The 23,946-nt window shown below is 38.3% G+C and overlaps 1 protein-coding gene across 4 annotated transcripts in view; it reads right to left on the minus strand.

Annotated features, from left to right (window-relative positions):
• Nucleotides 1–23,738, minus strand: part of BOD1L1 (biorientation of chromosomes in cell division 1 like 1) — a 36,904-nt gene extending 13,166 nt beyond the window's left edge. For 2 of the 4 annotated variants that reach the window (XM_032108303.1, XM_032108301.1), the window contains exons 1-15: nucleotides 23,544–23,738; nucleotides 23,000–23,124; nucleotides 21,540–21,730; nucleotides 19,788–20,399; nucleotides 19,171–19,317; nucleotides 17,684–17,853; nucleotides 16,665–16,788; nucleotides 16,169–16,313; nucleotides 15,437–15,512; nucleotides 8,399–14,543; nucleotides 6,257–6,318; nucleotides 4,798–4,867; nucleotides 2,208–2,251; nucleotides 1,240–1,327; nucleotides 105–184 (exon numbers count right to left, since the gene is read on the minus strand). In XM_032108303.1, the coding sequence (XP_031964194.1) occupies nucleotides 105–184; nucleotides 1,240–1,327; nucleotides 2,208–2,251; nucleotides 4,798–4,867; nucleotides 6,257–6,318; nucleotides 8,399–14,543; nucleotides 15,437–15,512; nucleotides 16,169–16,313; nucleotides 16,665–16,788; nucleotides 17,684–17,853; nucleotides 19,171–19,317; nucleotides 19,788–20,399; nucleotides 21,540–21,730; nucleotides 23,000–23,124; nucleotides 23,544–23,738 (8,274 nt within the window). The remainder of the gene's footprint in view (nucleotides 1–104; nucleotides 185–1,239; nucleotides 1,328–2,207; nucleotides 2,252–4,797; nucleotides 4,868–6,256; nucleotides 6,319–8,398; nucleotides 14,544–15,436; nucleotides 15,513–16,168; nucleotides 16,314–16,664; nucleotides 16,789–17,683; nucleotides 17,854–19,170; nucleotides 19,318–19,787; nucleotides 20,400–21,539; nucleotides 21,731–22,999; nucleotides 23,125–23,543) is intronic. The other 2 variants (XM_032108302.1, XM_032108304.1) reach the window with 2 other exon arrangements.
• Between the last annotated feature and the right edge of the window lie 208 nt (nucleotides 23,739–23,946).

Consider the following 23,946-nt stretch of genomic DNA (forward strand, 5'->3'; position numbering starts at 1 on the left):
CTTATTTATGGAAACACCTCCCAAAATAAATTGCTGGAGAAATAATGACTTAGATTTTAATCTTATTTACAATTGCAGAACATAAAGAAGTTCTCGGAAAATACCTTAATGTTATCAGGTTTCATTTTGGAACACTGACTTTGTTCATCATCTTTTAGCACATCCTGAGCAATCAGCTGGTTGCCTGTAAAACCAAGTGACAACTGAAATGTTAAAAAAGTGTCTTCTGCATTTGTCATCTTTTCATGCCACTTTTATACCAGCTCACTATTACTGAGATTCAAAAGTCTGAAAAGCAGCATCTTACTTACAGATGAACAGATCGTTATTCTAACCACTCTTTGAAAAGGGAAGACAACACAATAACAAAAGAGAATTACATGTTTCTTGTATGTTACAGGTGTGGTTTGTTTTGTTTGTTTGTTTTTAAAGACAAGGCCAAAATTGAAATTTGGTGGGACCACATCAAGAAATAGAACATCAACCTTAACTTCAACTCACCCAGAGACAGGGAAAGCGGTTAATGCTTTGTGGGACACTAATGAATACATGACTTCTAATTACTCACTTCATCAAATCAAAATTCTTAGAAGAAGAATAAGCTGTTAAAAAAATGCTATTATTAATTATACTAACTCTTTTTCTAAATTGTTCTGATGCTGAAAAGACAAAAGAAGTTGAATCCAGAGCCTGAAGAGATTTTACACTGTCAGTCTTGTAATTACTATATCAACAAAATGCCCAACTTATTTCTATGTTAACTTTGTCTAAACTTAATTTAAAAATGTTATGCCATTCAATGGACTGAATTTCTTCTCACCTTTTGCTTCCAGACAAATAAAAGGCTACCCTAAAATGTAGTTCTTTCCAACCTAAGAAAAGGAAGCATCCAGCCCCACAAAGTCTATTGAATGTTTAGATTTTCCTCCAATGATCAGCTCCTTATCTTTAAAAGGATAAAACTAGTAATTTTTCTAAACAAAAATGTTTCTTCACTTAAGATTGAAAAAACTACTATAATGCTCTTCTGTGCAGTAATTAAATTTTTAATAATATTTTTATCAAATATATTAACTGTAATATTAGAAGTTGTTTTGGGAATATAAATTGCTTTGGAGTTCGGAATTTCCTATATACCATTCTTTTCTCAAAAATACCATTTTATGGCCTAACCACAGTAGAACTTGGTTTTGCCACAGAAAAGCTTTGCACCAATTTGTGTACTTCTGTATCACTTACATTTTTCTTTCTCCATTGTTTCTGAAGATTCACATTGTATTCCTCTAGATCTATGTTCTTCAGTTACCTGGGTAGCCAAGTTTTCCACCTACACACAAAACACAAAGAAAGATAACTTCTTTTTTTCCATGAAGTTTATAAACACAGAAGGGAGAAACTTTTCTCGACTTGCTACTTTCAAGTACAACATACATTAAAAATGGAAAGCAGCAGTTTACAAAAGGAATTTATTCCTAGAACTCAAGTAACATTACTACTACAGAACAGCACAAAGTATCATATTTTCAGTATTGTGGTATTTTCAGAATTTCTGACTGATATTTTTACAGAAAAAGTCTCAGAATTAAGCACCCTACTACACATTTTAAAAATAGTTCATTGCAGTAAATCACACAAAATATTTCTGGATTTAAAGGACATTTTCCTACATGCAAGAACAATAGAAATGTCGCCAACCAGCATTTCAATACAGTAATAAATAAATTTACTACTCAAGTGTAAGCAACAACAAACAATGTCAGCTTGCTACCCGTATTTAATATCATTTCTGCTCCGTAAGATACATTTTACATTTGCAAGTTTCCCAGTTATCCCTCTTAAGTCTAAGTTCTTCTGAAAGACCTCAGACTGCATTAAAATAGGTTTCTAATTGTGATCAAAACCTCCAAGAATAATCCCTATTTTTTTTCCTCTACTGTCATGGAGATCAATCAAGCTTATCTTTTCTGCCAGTTAAGTCTTGAAATAGTCACAGACTATGGAACAACAATACAAGATTTATTTACTGGCAGATTATAAAGAATAATTAGACATCAACCTACACAGCTGCAGAGTCTCAGTATACATAGGCTCTGCATATACAAAAATAATATTTCCCTTCAGAGAATATTTAATGTAAATAGAAGTAAATTCAAGTATGAGAAAAGCAGCACAGATTTAGAGAATAAATTTAAAAACTAAGAACTTACATGAGAAGTTTCTCTTTCTAAAGGAGTATTTCTCTGCAGCATATCTATTAAAAATAATTACAACACAATCAGAAAAGCTAAACAACAGCAAAGTATCACAGTATCCTCTACTTCACCTCCCTGAAAGGATTCTAGAGAACCTGAAACTATGTAAAACTTACTTTCAATGTTGGAAATAAGAGACAGCCAATCTTCTCTTTAACAATATACTCACAAAACAAAACAAGAATATGAATTTCTGAGCATAGGATAACTAAGAATCACTTTATGGTTGAAATACAGGCAATGAAGGGGCTGTCATCTTTGAAATTTATGGTGACTTTGACATTTCAAATACAGTTCTACCATTTGAATCAGAATTTCATCCATCACAGTCTTAGATACTGGATCATGGGATGAAGTAAAATGTGATTGAGCTATGCTGTAACATTATGCTTTCAGAGAACTGAAGTTTGCATAATTGTACTAGTGAGATCTGTATCTGATAGAATGCATGTAAGGAAATTGTCCAATTGCTACACTCTACTATACTGATGAACTACAGCCTCAGTCTTCCATATCACAAACACAGGGAAAATAATTATGAGAGTTGATGAGTGGTCTGAAGTTTTGAAAGAATTCCGTAACTTCCAGTACATAAAGAGAATTATAAAGAAGCTGCTCTATCAGGTGTTCTTAATATCTGATTCATAAAAGCGATGAATTAAGATCTTAATTTTTAAAAGTTGCTGAAACATTCCAAGCAACTTTCCTTTTAGCTACAGTAAGAACATAAACCTAAAATCCAATAAACCCACTTTTTTACATAGTTTTATATATTTTGTAGCTCATTTCTTAAATCTACATGTTTTAGCAACAATTCTTCCACAGCTACACTGCTGAGTTGCACATCTTTCAATTTTTAAAGCAGTGTCAAATGAAGAGCTAGCTCCTACCCACTCAAACAGCAATGATTTGTTTACATTCCAAAGAATCTTGGACTACTAAACTACTGTGTCTGCTGTTCATATTCATGACAGGATGCACATTTGTCTTTTAAACAACTTCCTTTTACGTATGTTGAGCTGTATGTATATAAGCATGCATATATACATACATGAGAGATTATTGCAGAGGAGAAAAAAACCTCTCTACCAAGACCTACAAAGCATTAGTCTTCAGAATGTGTCATACCCAACATAATTTACGCAACAAATGGATTTTTGTTAAACATTTTACAAGAAACAAGATTAATCTCAGCTAGCTCAATCTGCACATTTTAAGTACTGTCTATCTGGGTGACTGAGTGATGGGAAGTGGCAGAGTTTTAAAGGCACTTCAAAGAAACCTCACAATACAGAAAAACCTTTCTGAATTTTAGATCTGCTGTCCTGAAGTCTACATTCTTCTGACCAGTTCTCAGGGTTTACATCTGCTTTCTTGTGAGCAGAGCATGCCTCTTACCACTCAGCTGAATACACACCACCCTATAAACAAGAATATGAATCTGAGCTACCCTGAGAGTAAAAACAAGAATTACAAAGTTTTATACCAATGCTCATATTTCACCTTACTGCTATTTTTGTTTTTCATTTGGTAAATTACTATTTTGGTATGCCTATTTGGTATGTCTAAAAATTTAGAAGTGAGCTTAACAGTGTGTCCTTTCATAGCATGTAGGCTTTCAGCTGCATTTCTGTAAGAGCTTTCATTTCTGTAAGAGGAAATGCATCTCTAACCTCCCCAGACAATATAAGCAGCAGTAACGCTGGTACCTCTTGGGATTCATTTTAGTTCTGCTTGTTATTTCAATAACTGAGGATTAGCTCTCATCTGGTAGTGTTATAAACATCTTTGTAATGCATCTGGAGCACAAAATCCATCCCATTTGATGGGCACAAAGCAGGCATTTGCTTCTGTTTTAACAGGAAAGCCAAACAATTGCAACGCATGATTTGGTTTTGGAAAGAATGGATTCTTTTTTAGTTTTGGTCCCACTGAAGATTAGTTAAAGTACATGGAAAAGGAATTACTGAGCACAGATCCAAGCTGACTAATTGAGGTTCCTAAGTTGATGATTACCTACTTATAACTGCTCTTCAAATTTGAGTGGATGGCCACAAATATTTTAATCTTTTGGAGAGCAAGAAAGAAAAAAAAACAACAGAAATTTTCTGTAAAGTCTCTGTGACTTGTCATACAGTACTTACTATTTTTATATCCTCACAAGGCCTGTCACAACACCCTAAAACCAGGATATTCTAAATCTGTAAGAAAGAAAGCCATTCCTTGGGGAAGTTTCTGTATCTTTCCTGGACAAATGTTCTTCTGTATTTATTGATTTTAAACAGAATATTAGCAGTCTACTTTTTAAAAAATCCTAAATTATAAAATCCTTTCCTACTTTCAGCATATCATGTTGGAAGAAAATTCTGACCCTCCTTTCCCACAAACCAAATTCAAGCCCCCTTGAAGTACTAGAAACATTTAAAGATTTCTGAAGGCTTTCTTCAATTCCTCTATATGTCACATATAACAAATCTGCAACCATCCCGTCATAAGTAATAGTCCCTTAAGCATGAAATTAAGTTGCTATCAGCATAAAAATCACCTTTTTGCAATTCTTTAGTTTGAAGATCCACGCATCCCTCTTCACTTCTTGCACTTTCAGGCTGTTGTGACTAAATACAAAATCAAAAGAAACAAATATTGCAGATATTCAGAACAAGTATGTCTCACTCTGCTCCTTCGTATCATGATGAACATCGTCTTATCATAAACTATAGAAGTCTTCAAAAGCTTTCTTATTAAGATAGTACATATATTAAGAAGGAATAGTCAGAGCTAAGTTCAATAGTACAGAACTTAGATTTGACCTTGGAGTTAATATTAGTACCAGAGGTTAGCTTAAAAAAGCAGATTCCAGGCATTCAAGGTGCAACACCTACTCTGAGTTCCAAACACAAGCAATAGTGTAGAAAGGTTCACCTACACAGGGAAAAAAGGGGTCTGCAATGTATAATGAAGTACAATGACCTCCCTTCAACTTGTGTTTTGGGTGGATTTTTTAGGTTTGCTTGCGATTTAAAAATAAAAAAAAGAAGTTGCAGATCAGCTCAAAGTTACTATTGCATAAATAATGCTACATGGAGCTAAGTGTACCTAAGTCTGATCCAAACATTGTAAACGCAGATACAGTTCCACATTATGGCTATACTGACTCTACAACTCTGTTATACTGGTAAACAGTACAGCTGTTTTCAAGTGGAATTCAACTCTCATCAATAAATCCCACCAGACTGAAGCTGATTTAAGCTTTCCTGAAGTCCACCCTTTCACAGATGCTTGGGAGATTCTGAACCACCTTATCCCTCGAAAACTTATTCTCAGAGCTTGGCAAAATATGTGGATGCACTCCTGCATCTGAAAAAGGAATTAACCCATGTGGAATCCTGCCTACTATGGATCACAGCCCAAACCCACAGACAGATTCAGCTTTGGTCTTACACAAGCTATAGGTGACCATGAGCCCAAACACCCTGCATTATCCAGGGTGCCTCACTGTTCTGTGACAGGGCTGCAGTTATCAGAACAGAACAGCAGCAAGTGTTGCTCGAACACACCGCAGATGTGAGAGTCTCAAGAGTGGCCAGGAAGTGATGCGATGCAATGAACAGCAGTGTAGGTTTGTTTACTGGTTCAAAGAACTAAACCAACATCTGCCAGCTCTAAGAGCTGGGGTGTGGATGGCTATTTTACAAGCACTATCACAAGCAACATGTACACAGTATAACCAATTTTTAAAAAACCAAACTTGGATGTCACGGTCACAGAAGAAGTTTGGCTGAAGGAGGGAATTATTCCTAACACAGAATAACATGGATAGACCACAATTTAAATGCCAGCTGCTTAGAAAACTACAGCTGAATAATCTCAAAAATCTTTCAAAGTTCTCCAGTTTAAATGCTACTTTTGCTGCACAAAAATCAAAAGGTACAGTAAGAAACCCTAGCAAGATGTATGAATAAGCAAGAAACAGCACAGTAAAAATTTTCAAATAACATAAATACCTTGCCAGTTTTCAAGGTACTTTCTAGTTCTTCTGCCAACTTTGGTAAGGCTGCATCACTGCCTAATGGAATACAAATATGTTAAAATTATCAGATTACATTATGCATTTATCTCATGCTATAGCAAAATGCTGTTTCTCAGTACTACCTCATGAATACAGCACATGAATTTAAACCCTTCCTGTGGACAACAGAAACAACCACCAGTCTGTTTACAGCAAACCAGCTCAATAAAACCCCAGCTTGGCATCTGCAGGAACACAAGTACTTCTGTGTTTTCCTTAAATACAAAAGGCTTGGAAAATATGGGGTATCAGGATTTACCACAGCTTACTTATGAATTCTGACTTTGGCTTTTTTTCTTGCTTGCATATGAATTCTAACTTTGGCTTTTTTCTTCCTGCTTTTCTTCCAAAAAGAAACCACCAACGGATTTTTTAGACCATTTGGACCATTTCGAAACAGCAAACTACCTCTGTATTAATGAATGCAGAGCTAAGAGTTAATACTAAGGATATATTTTGTTTTAAGTGACAATTAGGTCTAAATCTGTCAGCTCTAGAACCACAATCACTGAAAATGTCCAATTTCTACAGAAACTGAAAACTCAGTAGCTCCTGTTAGCATCAATAAGATTTCAAAATACCTTAAAACCCCTTCCCATTTCATTCCCCAGGGGAAAAACTGTATGCTTACAACATCTTAAAAACAGGCCATGGCAACAGCATTGTCACACGACTTCTACAGCATTTTTGGAAACCTATTTCAGAAACCTGTTTAGACAGCTTTTCCTAAACAAATAGTTATAACATGATAATTCACCAATGCTGCATGTGAAGTGATTAAATTACGGCTGCTGTTCACGGAATAAGTACCATTACCACTGGTACTTACAAAAGCTACATCAATGGACAACAAGGATTAAGGCAAGCACCGAGATAGGAATACTTTACTGTGTAGCATTTTACACTTCCACAGCTCATGTTTGTCTCTTGTATAAACAATAAATAACATTTTTCAAGTTTACTAGATCGGAATCTTTCCTAGACAAATTCCTAAAATCCCAGAATCTGCAGAGAGTGCTTTCTCAACTCAAATATCAAAAGAACTAGAGAATAAAGCCAATCTTTGAGAAACCCACATTATAAAATGCTTTTTGAAATAATGCCAAGGACAGACACAAGAAGGAAAAGATTTTAAAAATAGTACTTGATTAGCATCATTCCACTTCCTGTGGTATAAACAAATTTTTCTACAGTTTAATTTCTCCAAAACTTATAATGAAGTCATAATCTTGACTTCATTATAGCATCTACAGAATTCATTAATTTTCAAAAAAATTGGTGCTTCAGCTACTTCGGAGGGTCAAAGAGGTGCAAGGTCAAAAATAGTAGGATGTTCATTACACTGTCTTTTAGGAACCAGCAACCATGCAAGTTCATTTCAAACGTTAGCTTAGAAGAATGGATCTGGATATAGTGTGTGATATACTTAATGTCATATACTATTATTTTCTATTTAAAATATACATCTACTGCTTGCCTAAAATACTTATCTAGGATGACAGTCTAATTCCTTTGTAACACAAAGCAGAACAATTCCAAATGTATTCACAGGACAAAATTAAGTGTAAGACAGTGAATCTGAACATGACCACTAAATAATCATCCAGAGAAAATCTGCAGTTATGAGTAAGGATGTCCACTCTTAACCTTCAAAATTACTATGAAGTTACCTTCCTAAAATGATGAACATACATCAAAATGAAATGCATCCTCTTTCCTAAAACACTTTCTTGAATTTTGTAACACGTTAAAAACAAAACCTATGTGTAGCTCCACAGTAATTACTCCTTGCAAATCACTTTATATATTAGCTCATAACTTGATGTCAATGTATTTTAGTAATTTTTTGCATTCTAATATTTGTTTTCCAACACAACTCAGGTGGTCCTATTCACCCAAAATCACATGCTTATTTGTCACCAACTCTTAAATGTATTAATAGCCATATTGCAACTAACGAAGTGAGGTATATTTGAACAGTACAAGTTATTTCTAACTATAATGATGGTAAAATGCATCTATTTATGACAATTCATAAACTAAAAAATTAAAAAAAAAAAAAAAAAGAAATCCTCACCTGAATTAAAGGTTGCATTGCTTTTCTGAAAAGTAACTTCAATGCCAGTATCATCTGTTTTGACCAAGCTGGTTTTGTCATCACTGTCATATAGCTCTTCTACATGCAACAAAGGGAGGTCCCCTTTTTTCCCTAATTCTGCTTCTATTGTTACTTCACTGTGGTTGGTGTTTACAGTCACTTCATTTGCAGAAACTAAGGAAAGAGCCTGTGTCTTAGGCAGGGGAGTCCTTATTTCAGAAAAGTCACTTTCTAAAACCACGTTTGAGTTTAATTTATAGCTTACATTCTTAACAGCTTCACTCTCTATCACTGCTTCTGAAATTGTACAAGAGAGTTCCGATGTAACATCCTCATGCAAAACATGTTCCGATGTAACATCCTCATGCAAAACATCTTCAGCTTGTTCATCGTCCTCACCTGCCTCTGGGGAAGGACTCTCAGCAGTCTCTGTACTAATCTCCACGCAGAGGGCCTCATCCACACTCATGAGGTTCACTGCATTTTCACCCGTTTCTGTGATTTCACTGTCTACTGTGGCCTGAGATGCTGCCGATTCTGTCCTCGCCCCACTCTCACGTGTCTCGTTCTCTCTCCCAATAGCAAGCAAAGAATTCTCACTTTTTTCGGGGCCTGTAGTTGATAGGATGCATTCAATCTGGTTAGCAGTATTAAAAATTTCTTCACTTTTGTCTTTTACTTCTGTACTCTCAGCAGCAAGTTGACTTTCTTCTATGACTGTAAAGGTAAAGAGACTATCACATTCTTCCATTGCGCTCAGAGTGATCACTGCCCCCTCATCCTTATCTCCTATATTTGAAGCAGTGTGTTGATCTTCACTGTTAGTTGCAACCCTTAGCACAGGAGCTCCACATTCTCCCACAAAAATCACAGAACCTTTGCTTTTCCCATCTGCATTGAAAGCAGCTAGTCCAAACTGCTCATCTACAGTTGCAGTGGTCTCCACACCTTTACATTCCTCTGATGCATTTGGAGAGAGAACAGCATCTTCATCTCCTGCTACAATGAGCTGACTTTCAGCTTGTGGTGCTGCACTGATCAGGACTATCTCACATTCTTCTGTCATGCTTGTAGTGATCATAGCAGCTTCATATCTTCCTTCTGTTTCAGAAGCACCGAGTTTGTTTTCATCTTGCATAGCTACACTAGACATAGGAGCTTCAAAACATTCTGCTGTACTTGTAGAGATCATTAATGTTTCATTTTTTGACTCCATGTCTGAGTTATGTTGAATCGCCTCTTCTGTGACTTCACCTGACATTAGGATTACTTGTTCTTCCACAACACTTGTGGAAATCATAGCACACTCATCCTTTTCTTCCTTACCACTAGCAGTTGGGTGACTCCCATCACCACTGTTATCATCTCCTCCTGTACTGGATTCACTAGGCATGGGAACCTCATATACTTCCATATCTATGGAAACCATAGCATTCTCATTTATTTCTTCTGTTTTCACAGAGGGGAGCTGACCATCATATTCAATAGCTGCACTTGACATAGGAGCCTCAAATTCCTCCACTATACTGGTGGAAATCATAGTGCACTCATCTTTCTCCTGCTTACTGCTAGAAGTATTCACACACTCTTTAAACTCTGTAGCTGTGCTGGGCATAGGCACTGTGTCTTCAGTGTCTATTAAGATCATAGAGCTTTCCCCACTTTCATTTACTCCTGCAACAGCAAGTGGACCTTCTTCTGCATCCATGGCTGAATGTAAGGGAGCATCTTCCACTGTGCTGGTAGAGATGACATCACCTTTCACTTTTACTTCTCTGTCAGAAGGAGTACGAGAAGTTTCATCTTCCTTTGGAACTGCACTACTTACAGAGGCATCAAGTTCTCTGCTGTCAAAGGAAGTCATGGCATTATCATGTTTGTCCTCAGCACCAAACTGAGTCTTATCTTGCACTGCCATAGCACTAGTCATGGGACCCTCACACTCCTCAGCATCTGAGGGAAGCAAGGTACCTTCATGCTTTCCTTTCTGTGCAGCTAAGGCACCCTCATCTGCAGCACTTGCACTGGTTACGCTGCTTTCAACAATGCCTTTGTAATTTTTGCAGTCTGTGCCACAATTAGCTTCTTTCTCTACACTTGTCATGCTGTCGACAGTAAGCTTATTTATATCTGTGCCAGCCACTCCTGACTCAGCTTCCATTTGTTCAGCAACTATGCAGATAATGGAACTTTCACCTTCTTCTGCACCTATACAAATTAGTGCATTTTCACTTTCCATTCCTGTACAAGTAGAAGCATGCTCATTTTCTTCATTTCCTCTTCCTGTACTGGTCACAATGTCCTCACCTTCTTCATCCTCTTCTTTTGAGCCTGTACTAGTCACAAAACCTTCATCATCACACAGACCAACGCTGACTGTAGTGATACTGGCTTCTTCCTTTGCCCTTGTACTGTCCATTAGACTTTCACATTTTTCAGCTTCTAAACAAACTACAAATCCCTCATTGCTGTCTTCTAGCCCTGTGCAGACGGCTGAAATTTCAGCATCATCTTCTGGGGTTATGCCTGTGCTGGTCACTGTGCTTTCACCATTTATAGTATCTTCAGATTTGTCACCACTAGTTCCAGCCATGGCACTGTTGTTTGTGACCACTGCAATACATTCACCAGTGACAGCGCTTTCTCCTTGGGTATCTGTACCAGTCACAGAGCAGATGATGAAGTTATGACCTCTTTCTTCTGCACCTGTGCAAGTCACAGTACCTTCATGTTCTTTTACTTGGCCAGCTATCACACTGCCCCTAAATTCACCTGAATTATCACCACTGGTGGACCCTTCACCTGTTTCTGTCCCTGCACTAGTTACAGCTCCATCGCTCTCCATTTCACCTAAGCACGACACAGAACTTTCAAATTTGCCTGTATCTACACAAGTTGAGGTATTTCGCTTTTCTTCAGAGCCTGCACTAGTCACAGCGTCATCTTTTTCTTCTGTCCCAGCACTATTCACACTGTCTTCAATTTCTACTCTGCTTGGGTTCACTGAATCCTTACCACCCTCTTCTGCATCAACCATGGTACAGTCACCATTTTCTTCTCCTTCTGTACTTGTTAGGAAACTTTCACTTTCTGCTAATCCTTCAGTGACAACACTGCCACCACCTTCTTCAGCTGCTGCAACAGTACAGTCACCAATATCTGCTCCTGTGATGAAACTGCAACCCTCACTACTTTTTACCCATACGCCTGTTGTGAAACCTTCATCAGCTTCTATGCTTGTGCAGATTACTGTCACCTCACTTTCTTCTTCTGAGCAAGTGGTTGTAGCATCACTGTCCTTTTCAGAATGTGGTGCACCCTCAGCTCTTTCTCCTCCTGTACTAGTTGCCATTGCAGTGCTCTCAGTGATCTTTTCTGTGCTAGTTCCTATCACAGTGGCTGGAGTTTTTTGTAGGCTGCTGTACAATGAACTAGGTTTACTACTTCCTGCACTGGTACCTACAGCATTACTTTCATTTTTGTCTTCCATGCCAACCACATTGGTCCCTTCTTGCCCACTGGCAATAACAGAGCCTTTGAAAGTTTCCTCAGGAACTCCTTCAGGCACTAAAACAGAGGAAGACTGGATCATATAATCAGTGTCATGCACCTTGTTTTTTTCCACACTATCCATTGTGCTTCTTTCTCCCTTTGTGGAGGGATCTGTATTCAAGCACTCTCCCTCTTTTATTCTTAGGGTAAGTTCTTTTGTTGTTACATCTCCACGATCTTCAGTTATGTTAGACAACAAGTTTTCCTCTTTTCTTTTTAACTCCCTATCTTGAGAGCTTTCCGACTTTGCTGCTTCATTGTAATCTTGACTACATAACCCAGCTGTACCGTCTTCCACTGCCTGTTCACCAGACCGGGACACCTCATTATCTTTTTCTATACTGTTTGCCATGATGGTGGTGTCACCATCATCTTTCATGACAGAACTTGGCCCTGCACTATCTTGCTCCATGTATACAACCTGTGCTGTATCATTCTTCAAAAGGAAAGCATCTTCCAATAAGGAAGCCCCATCTGAATTATGGCATTCTTTAGACATACTACCTAAAGAATCTGTAAAATCCGAGATATCCATATCCATGGACTTTGCATCAGCAGCATCTTCCCTTGAAGAATTAATTGCTAAAGGAACATCATCTGAATTAGAATTTATCACAGTTTTTAAATTCTTTGGTCTTCTGCTATCTTTTGAAGCCTGATCTTTACTGGCCACATTCTTTAAGGTTCTACCACTTGTTTCATCCACAATGCTCATTTTAGAAGCCCCTTGTTTACTGGGTCCTTGAGCCATAGAAGCTTTTTTGGACAAAGTGTCTAAGGCACCAACTTGTTTATTAGAAGTATCTTCTTGTTCAACAGTTTTTTCAGCTGCAGGCAGAAATTGCGATTCACAGGCTTCACGATCTGCCAAGCTGTGTTTTAACTCCTTATTTGAAACAGAACGAGATACTTTTTGTTTTACTGCACACTTGGCATCTCTGGCTTGGAAAGAGTTTTGAATGTTTTTTCCTTCAATGTTAGATGCTTCCTGTGCTTTTGTTTTTTTCAAATCAAGTTCCATCAGCTCTTCCGCATGACCAGAATGCAAGCCATCATGATTCATAGCTGCCTTTTGAGGGGCTGGAGCCTGGCTGCTTTCAGTTGTGCTAGCTGATTGCTTTTCCTCCTTAAGTAAATCTTGGTTTGATAAACTGCCTTTTCTGTTTTCACAGGATACTTTCTTGCTTTGTTTCTTATCCACTGCCACTGTGACATTTGACAATCTTTCATGCCCACTGTCCATTTCTTTAGTACCCTTATCTTCCAATTTGATGCTCTCGTCCTTCTTCTTTACTTCTTTGTTGCTGTGCTTTAAGTTTCTGCTTTTATGACCTTCAGCAGAGAACCTTCTTTCTAGTTTGGAATTACTTAAATCTTTATCACCTCTGTACTTCTCTTTTACAGAGCCTTTTTCTCCAGAATGTAACTTAACTCTGTGACTAAAGTCTTTTTGTGATCCCTGAGTTGACTGTGGGCCACTTCCAAGCTCAAACTCAGCACCACTATCCTCCAAACCTTTATCTTCATTTCTGGATTTGTGTTGTTTATCTGAATCATTGTCTTCCAGGCTCTTATCTTTGTCTAGTTTCTGTCCAGTGTCTTGTTTTGTTAATTCCTGTAATTCTGCTTCAGATGCTTTGAACTGTTTATTATGACTCTTTGACTTGGACTTTAACAAAATCTTGTCTTCTGCAAGGCTCTTAGATCTTCGTCTATCTTTATGAACACCATCTTCATGTTTTATATTACTATCAGAGTTAGTTGATTCTATTTCATGTTTATCTTCTGAGTAGCTTTCGCTTCTTCTATGTGATGCTGAAGCAGGTTGCTTTGAGGCACTTAGGGAATCCTTCTGTGGCTTAGAATCACTCAAGGACCTTTTGGTCTTGCATTCTGCCCTTGAGAGATGTCTGTCTTTTTTGTTTTCTTTCCTCAGTAATTCTTCAGCTTTTAAGGTTGATTCAGAAGGGTTTTTTCCATCCTTTCCTGTTACTGATACTTTCCGTTCACTTCGGTGTTTACTTTTTCTTTCACATTTGTCATCTGAGGAAACCTTTATTTGTTGATTATGTTTCTGGCCACCATCCTCTCCTTTCAAACTTCTCTCAAATGAATGAAGTTCAACATCTTCACCTGACTTGTGAATACCATCTCCTTTATATTTGTGCTTTAAAGAAAGTTTATCTTCTAAAGCAGTTCTTTCCTTCTCATTTTTATCTCTGTAAGACTTGGCTTCTTTTTTGGCAGAATTTCTCATATGTTGAATTTCTGTGTCAGTATCTTTTTTGGGGTGTTTTTCATTCTTAAATATGGATTTCTGCTTCTGTGGTTCTTCACTATTGACTTCTGCTTTATCCAGTTGTTTTTTTGGATCCCTTGTTTCATTGTCCTGCTGAGTTCCTTCAGCCTGAAGAGAAGTGGAGGTTCTTCTTTTATGTTCTTTTTCTGCCTTAGAATCACTTTTGCTTTCCTCAGTTGAATGCCCCCATTCTGAAAGTCTTCTAAGTTGTTTAGAGAATTCGTTTTTCCCATGATTGTGCTTCAATTCTTTGGAAGAATTTTTTTCACAAGTCTACAAAAGAGATTTTTTTATATATGTAAGTACATATTACACAGTTCCTTCACTTATGTGATTGAACAGAACTGGCAAGCACAAACTCTCGAAAAAAACAATACGCTAGGGAATACACTTAACGTTGTAATAAAAATTCACCTACAATAGAGTCAGTCAGAAAACAAAAATTGCCAGTTTCATTTCAACTATCTACTATTGTGGAAAAATCCAAAGCAAAAGAAGTTATCCTTAAGCAGCCTGTCTGAACTTTATTATCTTTTCTTCATAAGGTAATTTTTCTAAAATGACTTAAATTGATTTTTGAATAGACAATCACAATTTCAAGCACTCTGTAAGTTCCTTCAAATAACCATTATGCTGTCTGGTAGAACAAAACCGTAACTAAAAATTCAAAACAAAACACAACAACAAGACCTAAAAAAAATAAATCTAGACTTCTACTTGAACTTCCACTCCCACCTTTTTTAATTTAAACAATGTTATTCATAGAATTCTTGCCATAAAAATTTTATTTCCTTTTGTGTTTGGAGCACAGTCAGTTTAACTTTCCAGTGAGAAGTTTAAACAGATCAAGCTGAAGTCTTTGCATATAAAAAACACTGCTCTTTCTTTAAAACCCAGCATACTTCACAGATTAGGGCTCAAACTGCATCTCAGGTTCTACTAGACATGCATCAACACTGAATATACAGACCATATTTCAGTGGCTATTGGAATTCAAAAAACATTACTACAGTGATGTCAGATCACTAATACAACTGAAGGAACAGGCAGGGAAAAAATTACTAGTGAGAACAAATGCAATTGTATGCAGTTTGGTGCGGACATATGAAAGAGTACTATTAGAATTAAAAGGAAGATCGTAAGGTTTATTTTTAAGAGACACCTACCTCATTTGTCTTTTGCATTTCCTTAGAATCTTCTTCAGATGGCTCATTTTTCTTTCTGCAGCTATCTTCAGCATGCCTGAAATAGGTATTTGGACAACTTAATAAAGAACAATCAGTACCAGTCTAACATTACTTTGTAAAATTTCTGCTTTCACAAGAGCTGAGCACAAGAGAGAAATGCTCACTAAAAATACAGAAACAGAACATGATCACCAAACTTCTAACCAATTTGCCCAGGCTTTTTTTGCTTGTAAAATTATATATCAACTTCAAAAATACCCAGAATACAAGTGCTTTAAAGCAGTATTAGTATGACATTTGTACTGCTGTTGTCCCGTAAAATGTGTCAGAGTTCTCCTTGCCCCATATTTACCTGAATGAGGACAGTTATGTACAAAGGTACGTATCTACATAAACATCAATCTAAAGATGAAGCCAACTTGACTCGCCTACTAGATGCACAAACATGTAAAAGGTCTCCATTCTCATGCCTTTAATACCATTCTGTGAAAAGCCACATAAAGACTCCTACTGCAGTCTGAGATGCCATGTATTTAAGCAGCTATAATTTTTCTGCCTGAATTCCACGTTTATTAGTAACAAAATTATGCAAATATTTTAAGAGAAAACTGTTAAAATGGATAAGGCTAAGTACAAAGTTGAAAAGAACCTTTCCAATCTGCAAAAACGAATATTCAAAACCTTAACTCCTATTGAGTAAATAATAAGTACCTTGAATCCCTTTTTCTTTTTCTGCTCAGGGCCACTTTTTTTTCCAAAAATTTCTGTTCTTTAAGCACATCCTTAATGCTGGTACCAGTAGTTTTTGACTCTACATTTTTTGATGAAGGTTCTTCTAAGTGCAAGCCACTTTTTCCTAAAATAATACACAAATGGTGAAATACATACACATAATTTATTAGTGTTTCAGCTATAAACATGACAAAACAGTACAGAGAGTACTAAAATGTAGCAGAGAATAGCAGTTATACAGGTGTTAATTGAGCCTAAGCAGTGTAATGGATATATGAAAAAGCGAAGAAGAAATTCCGTATTAATATTTTGCATTATAATTTTTTCTGTTACATCACTGTTGAGATGTTGGGTTACTAAGGGAAGGAAATGACTACAGACTTGTATGACCATTATTCAAAGCTGAATGTTTTATTCTATGGAGAATAAGTGAGAGCAGGGTGGTGTGGGCTACTCACAGTTCTTCTTCTCATACCTTTAGCATTCTGATTTCCAGTTTTTAGGGATTTTGTCTTTTCTGCAGCCTTCTGTTTACGTTTTTCTTCGAGTCTCTCTCTGTTAATTTGTCTTCTAAGGAGTCTTTCTTCTTTTTCTTTGGCCTAGAGATACAAAACCATGGAGAACAATTTAACATTAGGTCAAAGAACGTTCTTTGACTATAAATATAAGTCTAAACCCCATAGAAAACAAAACACTGCAGCTTAAGGCCAGCAAAAACATAAATACGCCTTAGAAATCATACAAAAGTTAATGGAACACTCTAATATTTTTGTGAGGCGAAATTAGCTGAGTTCCAGAATTTCACTGCCAATCAAGACTGCAGACTGAAGCTATGAGACGTTCTCAAAGAATGTATGTTTTATTTGTATGTATATACAATATATACATAACATATTTTATACACATGTATTATACATGTAACATAAATATATGTACCCGGCCAAAGGAGAAAATCTAAAAGAACTGCTGCTCCCTCTTCTCTGTGCTGGCCCTTCTGCCACAGAACAGAGTGCATGTGCTTAAATCTCTGTTTCCATTCTCAATGGCTGCAGACTTGCTACAAACTACTGATTTCATGGTCAGCAAGGACTATGTAAAGAGCTGGTGTAATGAAGTAGCCTCCAGTACTCAACACAAGCCTGATCTACTAAAAACCTCACTGAAGGCAGGCTGCAGGTACATATGGGTTACTTTTTTCATCCATATTTTATTTTGGGGGGAGGAGAAAGAGAGAGAACACACTGTCATTGCTTTCACTGCCAGAAGCCTTCAAACTATAATCAGCAGAGCAGAGTGCTGTGCTGGAGAGCAGACTGTGCCATACTGATGGAAACCTGAAGAAAGGGCAGCTATAATACAAGAGGAAAAAAATCCCTGAAAGGAGAAGAAACAGAAGACTCCCCCTCACACAAACCACCACCAAACCAGAAGTGGAATTTCTGCCCTAAAAAGTTTTAGGACCAGAATGTGAGCAGCAGAAAACCGCAGACTTACAATGGACTGACGGCGCTGTTCTACAGTTCGTTCATCATCAGAATCACTGAAGTATTTGGAGTACAGGAAAGGCTTGCGAACATAAGCATGGCGAACGGGCTTGGCTTTCCCGTCACTCAGCTCGTTAGCATGGGGCTTTGTCTTACTTTGACTGTTTTTCTCCTCTTCATCTAAAGAAACGTTAGTGAGCATAGAGATATACTGATAAATTAGGGCAGTGCTTCCAACATAACTTTTGAGGAGGCAAAGCTACTCAGAATGTATTAACAATTATTTACTCTAAAACCATAAACAGTTAAAAAATTAAACCCTTTTAGCATCCAAATATCACTAGATTATGAAAAAAATCAAAGGTACATTCATGTGTTTGTGTGCATCATTCAGCCAAAAAATTGCATGACACAAACCTGGTAATAAACCAGGACACAACAACTGGGTTTACCCTCTTGCCTGTAATCCCACTGTCCGTTTACATACAGTACTTAGTAGCTAGCTATGCATGAGAAGTCAATACAATTTCTGCTATGTATTAAATTATAATTCTCCCCACACCAAAAATATCGGTACAGTATTTGAGTACGTAAAAAGTAGTTGGCCTACTGAAATACATACACGAAACACACTGTTGGTTACACAGATATAAGTATTAATCAAGTAAATATAAATAAATCTATTTCAGTTCTATCAAGATTACTAGAAATAGTGCAATACTGTACTAATTATTTGTATTCCTGAAACATACTTGAGGTTTGTTTTCGTTTCATAAATAGTCATAACTGAACATAATCTGTCAAGTTTCAAAGTAAGACCAAAGCCAGAGAACAAGTAATTCAGTGCTTCTAAATTATATTTTGAGAGCAGAAAAGGTAACCTGTGAGCATATTAGAGAGAACTCATTCAGGTACTAAGGCATTCCGCATTATAAAGTGGAAAGTGTTATTAACCACAGAAATCAGTTGGAAGTCTGTCCTAGATAGGGAGAACACAAAAAGGCAACACACTCAGTGAAGCAACTTGGTATTTCTGAACTTTTAAAGCTAGATCCATTGCTGCTCTTTCTACTGCGGCCAACTTCCGGAATACTAAAGCTCTAAACCCAACCTGATGTACAGAGTCAGCTACAGCCACTACCTCGGGGTCACAAAGCACTCCAGTGTTATACCAAGTTCATGGCAGAATGGAGAGGAAGAAACCCCACAGAACAGTGACATTCACCATTACGTGCGTTTCTCATCTATGTAATACTGTAGCAGAAAAAATATTTAGAATGTTTAGAATATACCAAACGATATTATATGAATAAAAATATTCAAAAAGTAAATCCACTACTCATTTTTTCCAACTGCACAAACACTATCCAGTTCGCATTCAAATTCTCTCTTACAGGTAAGTATAACATTGCAAACCCTCAAATTTATGATATGGTACACTCAACAAAAGTATTACATACTCCTTATTGCTAGTTAACAATGTAATTATTTTACCACCTGATGTGATCTCCCCCTCTTCAGTACTGTCAGAAATTACAGGCTCCTCTTCGCTCTCCTCTTCAAAGGAAGAAAGGTCACTGGTATGGACAGAGCTGACCGTGATGTCACTGAGTACATCCATATCTGAATCTATTAACGCATTTTCTTGCAAAGGAAAAAGTAAAAACAAAGAGCTCTAAGGCAACACACTGAGTTTGTGAAACTTTTCTTACCAAAACATCAATTTTGTCACTAACAAAACTACGTTAAGAGTTAGAAATAAGAAAACAAAATTTTAACACCTTAATAAAATAACCAGGCTAACTCTGGTTTACTCAAAACAAAAATCACTCTGAGGAAGAACTACGAACTTTAAATGAGGACTGAAATTATTGAGAGAACTTGCCAGATTAAGATGACCAATCACACACCTGAAGAATCAAAGGTCATCTGATTCCTAATTCAGGTACCTCAGCTAACAGTCCAATTGTCACTAGCAGACAAGTTTGCCACAACTACCAGAAAACTTACATTCCAAACATACTGATTCCAAATATTCTAATTCAGCTCCTGAATAAATTTAAAAACCTTACTCCTTATCCACATTTTGAGGAAGAGCATTGCCCATACCATACCTTCTTTAGTGCTTTCAGCTGTTTTATGTTTATTGCTATTTTTTTCTGGAACTAACTGTTTCACTGGTTCCGACTCTTTTGCTTGCTTTTCTTCTTTTGACTTTGGAGTATCATCACTTTTCTTTGAATGATCAGACTTCTTGTCAAGCTTTTCCTTCTTTTCTTTTCTTCTTTCACTTTTTTCACTGCTGTCTGGTTTCTTGTCAGATTTATCCAATAATTTACTCTTTACCTCTTCACTTTCCTGTTGAATATCCTTACTTGTAAAAGTCAAAATATTAGTATCCTTTGCTGTTATTTTTATTTCTTCACTTTGGCAGGGAAGCTCATTTAAATCTTCACACTTTGCAAGTGTTTCAGCCCCTTCTCCAGAAAGGTCACAAATTGCTTTCTCTCTGTCTGGCAAGTCCTCCGCATTTCTCTCTTTATCAGTGCTACCATCCACACTCTGCTGAGATGAGAGTTTTTTTGCAAATTTGTCATTGTTCTTGGGATTTGAGGTCTCTGTTGAAGCCCTGGCAGCACTTGCTTCTTGGTTAAGAGAAGTTATTGTTTCCAAAATGGACATTGCATCACTAGCTACATTAGCACTTGGAGCTGTAGCAGAGACACCTTGAATAGTAAAAAAGAACAGAGTTTTACTTCACCCTAGTTTCTGTAATTCTGTTGAGATAGAACATTAAACAAGTGAAAAGAAACAGAATAAGCACTCTCTATAAAATATTTATAATTAACTAAAATATTTGACAAATTTTGTCTTGAGAGATTTTGGTTAAAAAAAACAACCAAACAAAAAACTCCCAAGAAGTTGCATTCTTGTGGCAAACACTACGATTACTAGAGATTCATTTTGCTCTGTGACACACCACTGCTCCTGAGGTGTGCTAAAGAACATGGGGATTGTCAATGGCAAGGACATTCTGAACACAGTCCTTGTTCAACTTTACCAACATCCTAAGTAGGATGATGACTCTGGATAATAAATATACATATACAATAATATTCTACATATATGCACACAATGCAGGAGGAAATCAGTAGCTCACACCTCTAGTATCTCCATAAATGTCACGGAAGATCGACTCAGCATACTGACTATATAACAACAGGACTATCAGAACTATGTTATCACTTTTCTGTCATCCCAGAACCAGTTCTGAAGATGAATGACTAAGAGTTAACTGGACTAGCACTAAGAGTTGCAGCTGGCTTAGTAACCCACTTCACAGGAAAAAGGCTGGGATTTAAATAAAAGTTACAAATAGATGGATGGCTGTGGAGTCTCTTAGAATAGGAAAGAATGGACAATTACCTGCAGGAGCGTTTAGAAGTCAATACAGGTAATATTAGGACTTTAGCAATCCAAATTTTATGGCACACAGCAACGGCACACGTAACTGTCTATTAAGCAATTTTTTCCCTGTCTACCAATGAACAAGAAAGTTGCATCATTCTTCTCTTACAGTTATGTCTTATCTGATCCTATAATACTGAGACCAAGTTTTCTCCCCACAGTAAACTGATCCCTCATAATCTCATGACAGAGTGACGTGGTCATAACAGGGTGACATCTCTATTGCTTTCTACCTCTATACATAGACTAAGAGACAAATGCTATGGCACAGTGCCTAGAGCTCACCTTGCTAATATTGATACTAACAGTGTTATGGTGGTAGCAAACCTAGTCAATGATTCTGCTCTCTCAAACCCCATTTTTTTGTTAATAGACTGCTCAGAGAAATGGTAGAATACCTTGTACTGTAACAGAAGCATCTGCTTTCTCCTCACTTGGAGATGTACTGGGGCCTGCCTCCTCTTTGTGATTCAATGTGGCTAAAAATTCATGGACAGCTTTTTCCACCTGAGGTCTGAATGTGTGGTTGATCTTTGGGTCCACAACCTGAGAAATAATTCTGTCAATTCCCGATTCCAACATTCCAGACCTGGAACAAAGTTACATAAATTAGTATGAAAAATTAGTTTCCAAGAATGTAGTAATGAAATATGATCATTGAGATGTGACATAAACACTCATGAGAATCTCCAATGAAGCACCAATGTTTTCTGAGCATCCCTACAGCTATGAATTTAGCCTGTGCCTTATCCATAAGAAAAAATGTGCTAGAGAAACAAAACAGTCCAAGCACACAGAATTAACACAATAAGCAGCCTGTTGTTACATCATTACTGGTTACACCTACAAGTGTTATCTAACTGCAAAAACCATTTGTGGAAGAAATTTAGAAGAAACCCTATAGTATCAATTTCCACAGCATAAAGAGATGAATTATAGAAGGCATGAGGTATAAATAACTACTAAACCACTCATCACTACCCTAAGTTACTTTCTGCCCAGTATAAGGTGGCAAGTTCTGCAGCTTTATGGAATACATTTAATCTTCAGTAAAATAAAATAGAAAAGAAAACCCACAGCTATAAAGCTTATCTGAACAGACTCCTGTAGTCTTATGTGAGATGTATGCTACCTCTTGTCCTCATTGCTTCTTTAACAAGGAAAACTGCTCCCCTCCCTACAAACCAAACAGTCCTCAGTACAAGTTATCAACGGTACCACCACAGCATGACAGAGTAAGTTTGTTCCCAAATCCTTGGCTTAATCCAATTTAATGACCAAACTCATAGTACTCTGAAGAAATTTCCTAATGTTTGTTATGAGTCTAACATTTGAGAAAAGACTGGAGGAATCTCCATGAAATAACGTAATATCAAGCTAAACTATCTGACATAATTTTAACAAAAAAGCAATTCTTAAAACCTCTTCTCTGCCCAGCTAGATTTAAAACAATTTTTCTGTTTTGTGACTTTAGCTTTGTACTCTGCAGTTTAGTTTGTCACATACTTCTCCTTAAAACATAATAATTGCAATTTTATTAATACCTCTTTAAAACAGAAAGTAAAGGCACCCTTTAGCTAGAGGGTTATATTCCAAGCCAAAATCAAGGTTTCCACCCCTGCATAAACTTGGATCAGATCAAAGAACATCTCCAGTCTAATTCTGACTAATACTGATGGTGAGTTACTACCTCAAGTAATACCGCATTTTAAACACTGAGAGGGGGAAAAAAAAAAAAAAAAAAAGCTTTTTCAGACGTTTCTTCGAAGAAAGCAGCCCACTTTACATTAACCCAGAGCCTTTGTCATCTATCACAGTACACAAGCATGTTCAGAGAAACCCCAGAACTGTCACTTACTTGAGAACCTGCTGTCTAATGTTATTTCTCAGCTGGTTTTTGTTGAGATGAGGACTCCAGGTATGAGTTGCCAAATGATTGGAAACAAAGTTGTCAACGCGCTGTCTCAAATTCTGGTAGGCAGGCTAGAAAGCAACAGCAGAGATCGGACTGGAAGGATTGTATAAGTGGTTGGTTATCCTTCCGTTGGCCAGGCTAGTACAGCTGGGAGCCCCATCGAACCCCCTCGGTGCTCTGCAGGCGCAGCCGCTCCCGCAGCCTTGCGGCGATGGCAGCGCGTTAAACGCTGCCCTGCCAGACCCTGCGCGAACCAGGTGTGTGTAACCGTGCGTGCACGGCCGGCCGGCCCACACTCCCCGCCGAACACGGGGCTCCGGCTTCGCCCCCGCGGCCGCGAGCGCAGCCGGAGCCCCGCGCGGGCCCAGCGGCCGCTCCGCACCTCCGAGCGCGGAGCGCGCTGCCCCGGGCCGGGCCCGTCCCCGACCTGCCGGAGCCCGGGGCGCCGAGACCCCCCGAGCCGCCGCTCCCACCCGTCCGCCCGCACCTTGGTGTCCACGTCGGCCAAGCAGTCGCGGCGGAACTGGTCGAAGAGCCCCTGGCTCTTGAGGTGGTTAACGATCATGGAGACCAGCTCGGGCTCGGCCGCGCCGCCCCCCGCGCCGGCCCCGGCCCCCGGCAGCGGCGGCGGCTGCTGAGGGGGCGGCGGCGGGGGCGGCGGAGGCTGGGGGTTGGTAGCCATGGGGGCGGCGGGGCGGCGGCTGCTGCCGGCGGTGCCGGCCGGGCCCCGGGACGGGGCTGCTCAGCGAGCAGCGGCGGCGCTGACCCCGGAAGCGGAAGGGGACGGCGGGAGGAAGCGGCGCGCGGCGCGGGGGGAGGCGGAGGCGCCGCCGCTGAGAGCGGCGCCATCGGCGCGGGACGAGCACTGGCGGGGCCGCGCGCAGCCGCCG

The sequence above is a fragment of the Corvus moneduloides genome, chromosome 5 (genome assembly GCF_009650955.1).
Source record: "Corvus moneduloides isolate bCorMon1 chromosome 5, bCorMon1.pri, whole genome shotgun sequence".
Classification (NCBI taxonomy): domain Eukaryota; kingdom Metazoa; phylum Chordata; class Aves; order Passeriformes; family Corvidae; genus Corvus; species Corvus moneduloides.